At 39.8% G+C, this 16,828-nt stretch overlaps 1 protein-coding gene across 6 annotated transcripts in view; it reads right to left on the bottom strand.

Moving 5' to 3' along the window:
• LOC110533310 (P2X purinoceptor 1) overlaps window positions 1–16,828 on the bottom strand; it is a 49,381-nt gene that overhangs the window by 16,280 nt on the left and 16,273 nt on the right. For 2 of the 6 annotated variants that reach the window (XM_036989604.2, XM_036989608.2), the window contains exons 2-4: window positions 14,941–15,085; window positions 5,555–5,626; window positions 3,413–3,482 (exon numbers count right to left, since the gene is read on the bottom strand). In XM_036989604.2, the coding sequence (XP_036845499.2) occupies window positions 3,413–3,482; window positions 5,555–5,626; window positions 14,941–15,085 (287 nt within the window). Of the gene's footprint in view, window positions 1–3,239; window positions 3,483–5,554; window positions 5,627–14,940; window positions 15,086–16,828 lie in introns of all 6 variants that reach the window. The other 4 variants (XM_036989607.2, XM_090188861.1, XM_090188863.1 and 1 more) reach the window with 2 other exon arrangements.

Genomic DNA, 16,828 nt, shown 5'->3' with positions numbered 1-16,828 from the left:
AACCTGTTATATCACACTATGTTCCATACAGCAGGGTTTTTTAAAGAATCACATGTTATATCACACTATGTTCCATACAGCAGGGTTATCTAAATAATCACCTGTTATATCACACTATGTTCCATACAGCAGAGTTATCTAAAGAATCACATGTTATATTACACTATGTTCCATACAGCAGGGTTATCTAAATAATCACCTGTTATATCACACTATGTTCCATACAGCAGGGTTATCTAAAGAATCACCTGTTATATCACACTATGTTCCATACAGCAGAGTTATCTAAAGAATCACATGTTATATCACACTATGTTCCATACAGCAGGGTTATCTAAAGAATCACCTGTTATATCACACTATGTTCCATACAGCAGGGTTATCTAAAGAATCACCTGTTATATCACACTATGTTCCATACAGCAGGGTTATCTAAATAATCACCTGTTATATCACACTATGTTCCATACAGCAGGGTTATCTAAAGAATCACATGTTATATCACACTATGTTCCATACAGCAGGGTTATCTAAAGAATCACCTGCTATATCACACTATGTTCCTGTTATATCACACTATGTTCCTGTTATATCACACTATGTTCCTGTTATATCACACTATGTTCCTGTTATATCACACTATGTTCCTGTTATATCACACTATGTTCCTGTTATATCACACTATGTTCCTGTTATATCACACTATGTTCCTGTTATATCACACTATGTTCCTGTTATATCACACTATGTTCCATACAGCAGTGTTTTTTAAAGAATCAAAGCGTTTAGACTGCTTCGTGTTTGCCTTGTTGCCAGGGGAAAATCAGTTATCGTAGTATCGTGATACTGGTATCGTGACAACCAGTACCACAGATGAGGATGTCTTTTAACTAGAAAAAATTACTTTCACTTTAAATAGAATTGCTGTTTCAATCATCCAAACGTCTTAAAATCTTGACTAAAATGTGTGTCATTACAGAACACCAAAGGAAATGGGTTCAGTGAGTCTCTTTCAATCTCTCACTGATTTTATACTGTATGGATAATTTCTTTCTGCATGATAAGCATGGCTATTATCTGTGTGTGGTCCTGTCTCTCTGGTCCTGTCTCCCTGGTCCTGCCTCCCTGGTCCTGTCTCCCTGGTCCTGTCTCTCTGGTCCTGTCTCTCTGGTCCTGCATCCCTGGTCCTGTCTCTCTGGTCCTGCCTCCCTGGTCCTGCCTCCCTGGTCCTGCCTCCCTGGTCCTGCCTTCCTGGTCCTGCCTCCTTGGTCCTGCCTCCCTGGTCCTGCCTCCTTGGTCCTGCCTCCTTGGTCCTGCCTCCTTGGTCCTGCCTCCCTGGTCCTGCCTCCCTGGTCTTGTCTTTCCATGTCCTGTCTCTCCCTGTCCTGTTTTCCCTGTCCTGTCTCTCCCTGTCCTGTCTCTCCCTGTCCTGTCTTTCTGGTCCCGTCTCTCTGACCCTAGCTGGATTGGCAGAGTAGTGTGAAAAAGATTTACAGACACGGTAAAGTGAGCCACCCTACAGGACATGATCATAAGACCGGTTCACCCTGAGGGCTTTAACAGCTTCTGTTCTGTTTGCTTCCCTCTAGTTTCAACCACAGTCTAACCATTAACCAGCACATCCTTCTCAAGGACACAAGGATATATAGATGCCCCCCCAAGTCAACATGACAGTGGTGGCGTCAACAGATCTAAATCATCTGCCAACAGCAGATGATGAAAGTGAAAGGGCTGATGTGGTTCTGAGAGCTTGAAGAGGCTTGGCTGTAACCCAGAGTCACATAAGGACAAAATACACAACCAACCCTTTCAACTGCCACGTTATATAGGCTTTAGAATTGTTATTGGATATACTGCTACTACTCTACAATTTATCTGCCTGTCTCTGACTGTCTGCCTGTCTCTGACTGTGTGCCTGTCTCTGACTGTGTGCCTGTCCCTGACGTGTGCCCGTCTCTGACTGTCTGCCCGTCTCTGACTGTCTGCCCGTCTCTGACTGTCTGTCTGCCCGTCTCTGACTGTCTGCCTGCCTGTCTCTGACTGCCTGCCCGTCTCCGACTGTCTGCCCGTCTCTGACTGTCTGCCTGTCCCTGATTGTCTGACTGTCTGCCTGCCTGTCTCTGACTGTCTGCATATGTCTCTGACTGTCTGCCTATGTCTCTGACTGTGTGCCTGCCTGTCTCTGATTGTCTGCCTATGTCTCTGACTGTCTGGCTGCCTGTCTCTGACTGTCTGCCTGCCTGTCTCTGACTGTCTGCCTATGTCTCTGACTGTGTGCTTGAGTCTCTGACTGTGTCTGTTTGCATGCTTTAATAGAATGAAAATCCAAGTCACTCAACCATCCTGGATCCTGGCTGCTAAGAACATGGAAAGTTGTTGATCTAAATTAAGCAAACTTTTTCTTCTTGAATGCAGGGAAATTCCTGACTAGTCAAAATGTTTATCTTGGTGGCTTTGTTTTGTGTGACTGGTGTATTGTACATTTAGCTCATAGAAGCCCCAAAGTACAGATTAACTGAAACTGACCAAAGAACCGCTGAGAAAGTTAACCAACGATAAACCAACTTAATCCTAAAACATTTTTTTTTTATTTAACCTTTATTTAACTAGGAAAGTCAGTTAAGAACAAAATCGTATTTTCAATGACGGCCGAGGAACAGTGGGTTAACTGCCTGGTCAGGGGCAGAACGACAGATTTGTACCTAGTCAGCTCAGGGGATTTGAACTTGCAACCTTTCCGGTTACTAGTCCAACGCTCTAACCACTAGGCTACCCTGCCGCCACCCTGCTGCTCAATGATGATGCAACTGGACACTTAAAACACCTGAAAGATTATTTTTGTATTTTTTTTGCTCTCTGACAAGTGAAATCATGGGCCGTTTTAATTTCTGATAAATAACATTTAATTTCAGTTATCAGTACAGGGTCACCGGTGGCTAGAAATATGTATAATGAGAATCCTCTATATAGTAAAACTTTAAGAAAGTAAAGGATAGACGACGAAGGGCTCGTTATTTCCACAGAACTCCCAGCCCCTCGTTGTTTATCCCTCATAACGTAGTCACAGAGACGATGGCTAGTGTGAGTAGTCAGGTAGGGAGGGGGTAGTGGTAGTAATGGATGGCTAGATTTGCCAATGCGGAGGGTAGTGAGGAGGGTTAGTTAGTCACAGTGTTTCTCAACCTTTTTCATACCAGGGGCCAACAAGCAATGTTTTTTCCTCCTCGGGGGCAACTTACATTCAAACTAGCACTGTAGAACTGACGACATTAGTGTCCGTTAACTATCTCAGGGACTGGCCGGTGATTTGCCATAGACTGGCGCTGGTCCGCAGACCAGAGGTTGAGAAACACCAGAGTTAGTGAAGGGGACTGTGCCACACTGTCACACTGCCATGCCGTCCGGACTTTACCATCTCCCGTACGTTCTGATCTCCCTTCACAGTCTGCGTCAGAGCTGCATCGATTCTTCGAGTTTGGGGGCTGAAACACAGGAGTTGGAGTGAGTGTACAGTACATTCGGAAAGTATTCAGACCCCTTCCCCTTTTCCACATTTTGTTACGTTACAGCCTTATTCTAAAATGTATTAAATATCTACACATAATACTCCTTTTGTTTTGTGTGCAAATGTATTAAAAATAAAAAACAGAAATACCTTATTTACATAAATATTCAGACCCTTTGCTATGAGACTCGAAAATTGAGCTCAGGTGCATCCTGTTTCCATTGATCATCCTTGAGATGTTTCCATATCCCGAGAGAACCAAGATTCAGTGAAACAGAGTATGTTAGTCACTGATGTCTCTCTGGAAAGAGATCCTCGCCCTGAACTCGTCTAATTTATTGTCCAGAGACTAAACATTAGGGAGTAATATAATCAGAAGCGGTGGATGGTGCGCCCGCCTCCTGAGTCGGACTAGAAGTCCACTCCGAACACCTCTTCTCCGCCGACGGCAACTTGGAGCAGCCTCTGGGATGAGTTAAATTGCTCTGGGGGGTACGAACAAAGGATCCAATTCAGGAAAGTTGTATTCCAGGCCGTAATGCTGGTGAGTTACCATCGCTCTGATATCCAAAAGTTATTTCCGGCTGTATGTAATATCACAAGAAACATTCTGGGCTGATAGTGTAAGAAATAACACACAAAAAAAAACTAAATACTGCAAAATTGCTTAGGATCTAGAAGGAGAGCTGCCATGTCTGTTGACGCCATCTTGTGCATCACAGTGGCAGCATCATTATATGGGGATGTTTTTCAGCAGCAGGGACTGGGAGACTAGTCAGGATTGAGGGAAAGATGAACGGAGCAAAGTACCGAGAGATCCTTGATATAAACCTGCTCCAGAGCACTAAGGACCTCAGACTGGGGTGAAGGGTCAGGTTCCAGCAAGACAACGACTCTAAGCACACAGCCAAGAGTGGCTTCGGGACAAGTCTCTGAATGTCCTTGAGTGGCCCAGCCAGAGCCCGGACTTGAAGCCGATCGAACATCTCTGGAGAGACTTGAAAATAGCTGTGCAGCGATGCTCCCCATCCAACCTCACAGAGTTTGAGAGGATCTGCAGAGAAGAATGGGAGAAACTCCCCAAATACAGGTGTGCCAAGCTTGTAGCGTCATACCAAAGAAGACGCGAGGCTGTAATCGCTGCCAAAGGTGCTTCAGCAAAGTACTGAGTAAAGGGTCTGAATACTTATGGGTTTTTTTTAAATACATTAAGCAAAAATGTCAAATTTTTTTTTTTTTGCTTTGTCATTATGGGGTATCTTGTTTAGATATTTAAAAAATAATAATATTTAATCAATTTTAGAACAAGGCTGTAACATAACAAAATGTGGAAAAAGTCAATGGGTCTGAATACTTTCCTAATATACTGTATATGTAAATTTATATATATATATCACAGGAGGTTGGTGGCACCTTAATTGGGAGGAACGGGCTTGTTGTAATGACAGGAGCGGAATCAGTGGAATGGTATTAAATACATCAAACACATGGTTTCCATGGTTTCCAGGTATTTGAAGCCGTTCCATTGTCTCCGTTCCAGACATTATTATGAGCCGCTCTCACCTCAGCAGCCTCCACTGATATAGTTATATACACACACAGACTGAGTGTACAAAACATTAGGAACACCTTCCTAATATTGAGTTACAGACGCTTTTGCCTTCAGAACAGACTCAATTCGTCGGGCATGCACTCTACAAGGCATCAAAAGCGTTCCACAGGGATGCTGGTCCATGTTGACTCCATGTCGTCCCAGAGTTGGGTGAGGTTGGCTGGATGTCCTTTGGGTGGTGGACCATTCTTGATACACACGGGAAACTGTTGAGCATGAAAAACCCAGCAGCATTGCAGTTCATGACACACTCGAACAGGTGACATCAATAAGGGACCATAGCTTTCACCTGGATTCGCCTGGCCAGTCTATGTCACGGAAAGAGCAAGTGTTCCTACTTTTTTTTGTACACTTCTGAATCATGATCTCTGTGCAAATTTAGGAAAAGCAAGGACATACAAAGAATTAAGAAAGTATTTTGAGAGGAGTTGACTTACCTCAGAACATTTTTCAATTTTCTGACCTTTGGTCATAATGTAGTTGGTCATCACCACAAAAGAAGAGTCCCCCTGAGGTACGAGAGAGAGAGAGGGGGGGGGAGGAGGGAGAGAGAGAAGGAGAGAGGGAGTGAGAGAGAGAGAGGGAGGGAGTAGGAGAAAGGGAGGGAGAGAGAGAGAGAGAGAGAGAGAGAGGGAGGGAGGGAGGGAGGGAGGGAGGGAGTAGGAGAGAGAAAGGGAGGGAGAGAGAGAGAGAAAGGGAGGGAGAGGGAGAGAGAGAGAGAGAGAGGGAGAGAAAGGGAGGGTATGAAATAGAATAATCTGTGATTGGACATTGTTGCAACTGTGATGGGGATCATACTCTGGACTTCCTTGAGTGCCCTGTTAGGGTGAAGGAGATTGAGTTGTGAAGGATCAGGGCTGTGCAGCTGATCTCCCATGTGGAGGTGGTGAAGAGAGTCGTAAGAGGCAGAAGTGTTGAAGATATGGAGGTGGATGCAGGGCAACCAGTTGATAGTGTTTTAAGTCAATCGGGTCATCTGGATACACTCAATGTGAAGAAGGTGGATTCTGTGGCATATGCAGTGCGTTCGGAAAGTATTCAGACCCCTTGACTTTTTTCACATTCTGTCACGTCACAGCCTTATTCGAAAATGGATTAAATCAATAAAAATCCTCAGTAATCTAAACACAATATCCCATAACAACAAAGCGAAAACAGGTTTTTAGACATTTTTGCAAATTTTAAAATAAATACAATATTGACATGAGTATTCAGACCTTTTGCTATGAGACTCGACATTGAGCTCAGGTGCATCCTGTTTCCATTGATCATCCTTGAGATGTTTCTACAACTTGATTGGAGTCCACCTGGGATAAATTAAACTGATTGGAAATTATTTGGAAAGGCACAGGCCTGTCTATATAAGGTCCCACAGTTAACACTGCATGTCAGAGCAAAAACCAAACCACGAGGTCAAAGGAATTTTCCGTAGAGCTCAGAGACAGGATTGTGTCGAGGCACATATCTGGGGAAGGGTAACAAAAACATTTCTGCTGCATTGAAGGTCCCCAAGAACACTGTGACCTCCATCATTCTTAAATGGAAGAAGTTTGGAACCACCAAGACTCCCTAGCAATCGGGGGAGAAGGGCTTTGGTCAGGGAGGGACCAAGAACCTGATGGTTACTCTGACAGAGCTCTAGAGTTCCTCTGTGGAGATGGGAGAACCTTCCAGAAAGACAACCATCTCTGCAGCACTCCATCAATCAGGCCTTTATAGTAGAGTGACCAGACGGAAGCCATTCCTCAGGAAAAGGCACATGACAGCCCAATTGGAGTTTGCCAAAAGGCACCTAAAGACTCTCAGGCAATGAGAAACAAGAGTATCTCTTCTGATGAACCCAAGATTGAACTCTTTGGCCTGAATGTCAAGCGTCAAGTCTGGAGGAAACCTGGCACCATCCCTAAGGTGAAGCATGGCAGTGGCAGCATCATGCTGTTCGGGTGTTGTTCATTGGAAGGGACTGGGAGACTAGTCCGGATCGAGGGAAAGATGAACGGGCAAAGTACAGAGAGATCCTTGATAAAAACCTGCTTCAGAGCGCTCAGGACCTCAGACTGGTACATCTTCCAACAGGACAACGACCCTAAGCACACAGTCAAGACAACACAGGAGTGGCTTCAGGACAAGTCTCTGAATGTCCTTGAGTGGCCCAGCAAGAGCCCGGACTTGAACCCTATCGAACATCTTTGGAGATAGATGTTCCCCATACAACCTGATGGAGCTTGAGAGGATCTGCAGAGAAGAATTGGAGATACTCCCCAAATACAGGTGCGCCAAGCTTGTAACGTCATACCAAAGAAGACTTGAGGCTGTAATTGCTGGCAAAGGTGCTTCAGTACTGAGTAAAGGGTCTGAATACTTATGTAAATGTGATATATTTTTTTATTTTTTATTATAAATTAAGAAACATTTCTAAAACCTGTTTTTGCTTTGACATTATGGGGTATTGTGATGTCATTATGGGGTATTGTGATGTCACTATGGGGTATTGTGATGTCACTATGGGGTATTGTGATGTCATTATGGGGTATTGTGATGTCATTATGGGGTATTGTGATGTCACTATGGGGTATTGTGATGTCACTATGGGGTATTGTGATGTCATTATGGGGTATTGTGATGTCACTATGGGGTATTGTGATGTCATTATGGGGTATTGTGATGTCATTATGGGGTATTGTGATGTCACTATGGGGTATTGTGATGTCACTATGGGGTATTGTGATGTCACTATGGGGTATTGTGTGTAGATTGATGAGGGAAAAAAAACATGTAATATATTTAGAGTAAAGCTGTAACACAACAAAATGTGGAAAAAGTCAAGGGGTCTGAATACTTTCTGAAGGCTCTGTATAGCCACAGTGATTAATTGTACAGCACAACTTTTTGTTTTCTTTCGTTCTACTGTATTATTGACTATGTTTTCTTTATTCCATGTGTTGTTGTTTGTGTCGCACTGTTTTGCTTTATCTTGGCCAGGTCGCAGTTGTAAATGAGAACTTGTTCTTAACTAGCCTACCTGGATAAATAAAGGTGAAATAGAAATAAAATAAATTGTCTAAGAAGTCCAGGAAGCAGACTATCATTATATCTGCAGCTAAGAAGTTTTTGGGGCTCCAAGGCATCCCGGCAGAAGCACTATTGTCGCTAGGACATATCCCGTCCTCACAGGAGGATTCTGCGCCTGTGTTGAGACCTGATTAGAATGAGTTTTTTTAAAGAAAAGCAGGTTGATTTTGTTTAGGTAATTTCTTTTTTGATAGTTTGTATGATATTGTATTTATTTTAACCCAAATATTTTCCTTTTTGGGATCGTTATTATCGAAATGCACATCCAATTGTTGCAAACGACCCCTACAAGTAGAATAACAACTTCCCCAGCCTTAAAAAGGAAAGAAATATCGGCGTGGCAACAAAAATAACTGATCCCCCTTAAAACCGGTTGCTTTCAATTGTTCCGCAACTCCGTTTGGAAGCCTATAATCAATCAATCAATCCATCCACTGTTTGGAGAGGCGCGCCAGAACGGGAATGCTTTACGCTTATTCCAAATGCCTAACAGAGATCTAAAAAAAAAACACTTTACAGATTAAATTCTCTAGAACCTTTCTATTGATTCTAGGTCGCAAACAGATGCCGCGTTCAAAACAACTGGGAATTTAAAAAATACGACGTCAGTGATATTCAGGTCAGACATTCGGAGCTCTAAAAAGAGGCCAGAGTTCCCGAGTTGGAATTCTGAATTGGATGACTGTTGAAGGTTGTTTTTTTTGGTGCTCATTGTTTTGAACAGCACTGAAGTCAGAGATTTCCCAGTTCCGAGTTGTTTTGAAAGCGACATTACTCTCTCTCCTCCCACAGTGCAAAAGACAAGCCTTTTTTGACACCTCTTTTCTCCCATCAGCCCCCAGTACTTATAGATTCAGCATTTGATAGTGCATTCAATGAAAATAATAAACATAAGACCATAGACCAGACATACCCTTCTTGGTCAGTTGGAAAAATATATATAATCTTTCCTCTCTACCTACTGGGCTGTCCCAACTAACTTGATAGTTCACTGGTCTAAATGTGTAACATTTGTTACAACATGACAAACCTTTTGTCACCGTTGTTATGGTAACAGACCTTATAGCCCCTCCCCATAGAAATATAATGACTGAATTAACATGAGGGTGCAGTAAAATAGCCCTGGCCTAGGCACTTCCTCGTTCTAGTAACACTATTTCTATGTCCCTCGCTATCCGGTTTCCTTCTATTGGCCCTCTCCCGAGTCTTGACCATGATGTCGTTCACGTCAATGTAAACTAACTCATATGTAGAGGCCATACATAGCACAGTACATGTGGCCCTGCATTAATAAGGACTGGTACTGGAGCCCTCCTGCCTGGGTAACTGCATTAGATGTCATCAGACCTGGGTTCAAGTACTATTTAAAATAATTTAGTTGAGCTTGATTAAACTTACCTGTGAGCTTGCCCAAGCTTTCTAAAACGAAAACCTCGGCCGTCTGACACTCAAGGCAGGCTAATGTATTTGAAAGATATTAAATAGTATTTAAACCCACGTCTGCATGGCAAGCTTGAGTAATTTCGGTCACTGATTGTGACCACATCGGGAAGAAGTGGTTATTATCGTGTGAAGAGACAGATGGGATAGCATCAATTCCTGTCAATGTTATAGAATGGCAGCTAATTGACAATGCAGTTAGTCAGTATAATTGAATTGTGGATGAATCTAATTAAGATATGTCTGTGTAGTGACAATAGTACAAGACCATTTGTACTACTACTACTGTAAATGCTCAATGTGCTACCTATTTTCATACTACTGTAAATGCTCAATGTGCTACCTATTTTCATACTACAGTAAATGCTCAATGTACTACCTATTTTCATACTACTGTAAATGCTGAATTAATTACCTATTTTCATGCTACTGTAAATGCTCAATGTACTACCTATTTTCATACTACTGTAAATGCTCAATGTGCTACCTATTTTCATACTACTGTAAATGCTCAATGTGCTACCTATTTTCATACTACTGTAAATGCTCAATGTGCTACCTATTTTCATACTACTGTAAATGCTCAATGTGCTACCTATTTTCATACTACTGTAAATGCTCAATGTATTACCTATTTTCATACTACTGTAAATGCTCAATGTACTACCTATTTTCATACTACTGTAAATGCTCAATGTATTACTTATTTTCATACTACTGTAAATGCTCAACATACTACCTATTTTCATACTACTGTAAATGCTCAATGTTTTACCTATTTTCATACTACTGTAAATGTTCAATGTATTACCTATTTTCATACTACTGTAAATGCTCAATGTACTACCGATTTTCATACTACTGTAAATGCTTTTGGGTGTAACACAGTGTTGAATAACTGAATCCAATACTATATAACCAGTATCAATGTAATTGTTTTGGAAATCACCATGATACTCAGGTAGATACCGTGAATAGATAAACAAACGCCATAGATCATTATAACAGACAAGGTCATATTCAGGTAGATATCTTGAATATTATAGGTAAACAGATACGGACATAAGATGACAGACTGTATCATCTTGATATGTGTTTTATCATCTTCTTTGACATTGATCTCCCTCCTCGTGACCGTCAGTCAACCAGTTCCGAATGAGATAGACCAACCGTGGTCACGCCTCTCAGAGCACACAGTGGTGTTTTCTTTACGGCTTAGACACGGGCAAACAATGAACTGTCACTTTGTTTACAGAGAGTCTCATGTTTGTCTCTGTATTTGCCTAACGTGTGAGCAGGATCAGGGTGCGTACAAAAAGAACCGCTGGGGAAAGTTAGGTACAGTTTCTCTCTCTCTCACGCCTGTTTGTTGACAATCAGGATGTGAGTGTTTTAAACTCCTGTCTCTGTAATCTTTATCTTCGTCAGTCTGTCAGATGTCTTCTGACTTCCGTAGATGAATCTCTCTGTAGTACTTTATACTACACTACTATTACAATACATCAACACTACTACTAAAATACTACTACACTACTATTACAATACATCAACACTACTACTAAAATACTACTACACTACTATTACAATACATCAACACTACTACTAAAATACTACTATGCTACTATTACAATACATCAACACTACTACTAAAATACTACTACACTACTATTACAATACATCAACACTACTACTAAAATACTACTATGCTACTATTACAATACATCAACACTACTACTAAAATACTACTACACTACTATTACAATACATCAACACTACTACTAAAATACTACTACACTACTATTACAATACATCAACACTACTACTAAAATACTACTATGCTACTATTACAATACATCAACACTACTACTAAAATACTACTATGCTACTATTACAATACATCAACACTACTACTAAAATACTACTACACTACTATTACAATACATCAACACTACTACTAAAATACTACTATGCTACTATTACAATACATCAACACTACTACTAAAATACTACTACACTACTATTACAATACATCAACACTACTACTAAAATACTACTATGCTACTATTACAATACATCAACACTACTACTAAAATACTACTACACTACTATTACAATACATCAACACTACTACTAAAATACTACTACACTACTATTACAATACATCAACACTACTACTAAAATACTACTATGCTACTATTACAATACATCAACACTACTACTAAAATACTACTACACTACTATTACAATACATCAACACTACTACTAAAATACTACTACGCTACTATTACAATACATCAACACTACTACTAAAATACTACTACACTACTATTACAATACATCAACACTACTACTAAAATACTACTATGCTACTATTACAATACATCAACACTACTACTATTACACTACTACGATAATATTACCTTCCTACACTACTACTACACTACTGTTACCTTACTACACTACTACTATTACACTACTACGATAATATTACCTTCCTACACTACTACTACACTACTGTTACCTTACTACACTACTACTATTACACTACTACGATAATATTACCTTCCTACACTACTACTACACTACTGTTACCTTACTACACTACTACTATTACACTACTACTACTACACTCCTATTACACTTCTACTACAATGCCACTAAACAACTACAACACTACTACCACAATGCTATTACCTTATTATTACACTATTGCACTACTAGAACAATTCTACTACACAACTTTAACCTTAGTACACTACTACACTACTATTACACTACTATTACATTACTATTACACTACTACTACCTTACTACACCACAAGTACAATACTACTACACTACCACTACACTACTATTACCTTACTACACTACTACTAAACTACTACTACACTACTATTACACTACTATTACCTTACTACACTACTACTGAATTACTACTACACTACTATTACACTACTATTACATTTCTACACTACTATTACAATACTACTACACTACTATTACACTACTACTATCTTACTACACCACAAGAACAATACTACTACACTACCACTACACTACTATTACCTTACTACACTACTACTAAACTACTATTACACTACTATTACACTACTATTACCTTATGACACTACTACACTACTATTACACTACTATTACCTTACGACACTACTACACTACTAATCCAATACCACTACACTACTATTACACTACTATTACCTTATGACACTACTACACTACTATTACAATACCACTACACTACTATTACAATACTATTACCTTATGACACTACTACACTACTATTACAATACTACTACACTACTATTACAATACTATTACCTTATGACACTACTACACTACTATTACAATACTACTACACTACTATTACAATACTATTACCTTATGACACTACTACACTACTATTACAATACCACTACACTACTATTACAATACTACTACACTACTATTACAATACCACTACACTACTATTACAATACTATTACCTTATGACACTACTACACTACTATTACAATACCACTACACTACTATTACAATACTATTACCTTATGACACTACTACACTACTATTACAATACCACTACACTACTATTACCTTATGACACTACTACACTACTACTACACTACTATTACCTTATGACACTACTACACTACTATTACAATACCACTACACTACTATTACCTTATGACACTACTACACTACTACTACACTACTATTACCTTATGACACTACTACACTACTATTACAATACCACTACACTACTATTACAATACTATTACCTTATGACACTGCTACACTACTATTACAATACTACTACACTACTATTACAATACTATTACCTTATGACACTACTACACTACTATTACAATACTACTACACTACTATTACAATACTATTACCTTATGACACTACTACACTACTATTACAATACCACTACACTACTATTACAATACTATTACCTTATGACACTACTACACTACTATTACAATACTACTACACTACTATTACAATACTACTACACTACTATTACAATACTACTACACTACTATTACAATACTACTACACTACTATTACAATACTACTACACTACTATTACAATACTACTACACTACTATTACACTACTATTACCTTAAGACACTGCTACACTACTATTACCTTACTACACTACTATTACAATACTATTACCTTAAGACACTGCTACACTACTATTACAATACTACTACACTACTATTACAATACCACTACACTACTATTACAATACCACTACACTACTATTACCTTATGACACTACTACACTACTATTACCTTATGACACTACTACACTACTATTACAATACTACTACACTACTATTACACTACTATTACCTTATGACACTACTACACTACTATTACAATACTACTACACTACTATTACCTTACTACACTACTACACTACTACTACACTACTACTACCTTACTACACTACTACTACAAAACCACTAAACTACAACACTACCACCACGCTACCATTACCTTCTTATTACACTATTGCAATACTATTACAATTCCACTACATACCTTTTACCTTACTAAACTACTACACTACTATTACAATACTATTACCTTACTAGACTACTACTACACTACTATTACCTTACTACACTACTACTACTACAATTACAATACTACCACACTACCAATACACTACTACAATACTAACCTACTATTACCTTACTATTACACTACTACAATACTACACGACAATTACCTCACTACACTACTGTTACACTACTGTTACACTACTATTACATTACTACACTACTATTACTGCACCTTACTACAATACAACCACACTACTATTACACTACTGCTAAACTACTATTACCTTACTACACTACTATTACACCACTATTACCTTATTACACTGCTACTACACTACTACACTAATATTACAATACTATTACACTACTACTACATTACACTACTATTACCTTTCTACACTACTACCACACTACTACTACAATACTATTGCACTACTACACTACTACTATGATGCTATTAACTTATCACACTATTACTACACTACTATTACCTTACTACACTACTATTGCCTTACTACACAACTACCACACTACTACTACACAACTACCACACTACTATTACACCACTACCACACTACTATTACACCACTACTACAGAACACTGTTCCTAGAGGTTCTAGAGATCTGTGACCTTTCAGGTCACTCATTCATTCAGTAAAATGTCCTTCTTATAACAATAATACCTTAGTAGGTCCACACTCAGCCAATGACCCACCTGTACAGGGAAGACATAGTCAGCCACGTCCCAGATCCTCTCCTCTCCGGTCACATTGGTGTAACCCACCCCCTTCATCTTAGTCAAGACGGAACCCACGGCCGTGTCTGACGACTGGTAGCCTTTCTCATAGATGAACACCCACCTGGACAGGACACAGGATACCACCAGTCAATCAAACATTTTCATAAAGCCCCAAAAGTTGTTGTTTGCAGTAAACCGACCAAGATCCTAAAAAAGTGGAAGAACAGTGGTAAGGAAATGATCCCTGGAAGGCAGAAACTTTGAGAGGAACCAGACTCATGCTAGTCGTTTCAGCGTCAGAGATACTTTTAGTCATGTAGTGTATCTGGACCCTTGCTTGTCGAACATTTAATTCCAAAATCATGGACAGTAATATGGAGTTGGTCCCCCCTTTGCTGCTGTAACAGTCTCCAGTCTTCTGTTAAGGCTTTCCACTGGATGTTGGACCATTGCTGCGGGGACTTGCTTCCATTCAGTCATAAGAGAATTAGGGAGTTCGGGCACTGATGTTGGGCGATTAGGCTCGCAGTCGGTGTTCCAGTTCATCCCAAAGTTGTTCGATGGGGTTGAGGTCAGGGCTCTGTAAAGACCAGTCAAGTTCTTACACATCAATCTCGATAAACCATTACTGTAAGGACCTCACTTTGTGCACGGGGGCATTGTCATGCTGAAACAGGAAAGGGCCTTTCCCAAACTCTTGCCAAGAATCATGTAGAATGACGTTGTATGCTGTAGTGTTAAAATTTCCCTCCACTGGAACTGAGGGCCTAGCCCGAACCATGGAAAAACAGCCTAAGACATTATTCCTCGTCCACCAAACTTTACAGTTGTCACAATGCATTGGGGCAGGTAGCGTTCTCCTGGCATCCACCACACCCAAATTCATCTGTCGGACTGCTAGATGGTCAAGCGGGATTCATCACTCCAGAGAACACATTTCCACTGCTCCAGAGTCCAATGGCATCAAGCTTTACACCACTCCAGCCAACGCTTGGCATTGCGCATGGTGATCTTAGGCTTGTGTGCGGCTGCTCGGTCATGGAAACCCATTTCATGAAGCTCCCAATGAACAGTTATTGTGCTGAAACTGCTTCCAGAGACAGTTTGGAACTCGGTAGTGAGTGTTGCAACCGATAACAAGGGATTCGAACCAAGATCTGGAATCAAACCAGGGTCTTGTAGTGACGCCTCTAGCACTGAGATGCACTGCCTTAGACCGCTGTGTCATTCGGGAGCCCAGAATTATTAAATTAGATTGTTTAAATTGCAGAAAAATCCTAATTCAACTACATGGTGATCTTGAAAATCAAAATGAGAATAATATTGGTAAGGAAGTTATGGCACTTCTGTTTCCTCAGCATCATGAAGTTAATTCATATCATTACAGGTTCTAATACCACAGCTCACTGCCCTAGCGCTGATTATTAAAAAACTGAACTTCAATTAGGCCAAAACAAATGTGCTCCATATTGTTCAAAGTCATATCCACATGTCAATTTCACAAACCGATCCTCAATGCCAATACCATAATTATAAAATGTAAATAATGATTGTCAAACCTTTCGTACCATATCAGAGAAATTATTATGAAGTTTGGTGAAATAATAACATAAATATTCACATTCCATTGTTTAAATGTAATTACTCTTCCTGCTTTACGTCACCTACTGTGAGGTCACAGCAGGTGAGCTACTACATAACCCCAATATTTAAATTGAAACACAAAGTACAAACAAAACAGGGCAAATGATAACATTTCAGTTTTCTATGCTAGTCAAAGTGCATTACAAATGCTTATGACAAAGACATCTTTACAGACTTGAAATCCAGCTGTGTTGATATCACAGTTTCCAATAGATCAAGT

Source organism: Oncorhynchus mykiss, chromosome 10 (assembly GCF_057628025.1).
Source record: "Oncorhynchus mykiss isolate SJ-2025 chromosome 10, ASM5762802v1, whole genome shotgun sequence".
Taxonomy (NCBI): domain Eukaryota; kingdom Metazoa; phylum Chordata; class Actinopteri; order Salmoniformes; family Salmonidae; genus Oncorhynchus; species Oncorhynchus mykiss.
Note: the sequence above shows the minus strand (reverse complement) of the source record. Positions and strands in the feature narration are given on the sequence as shown.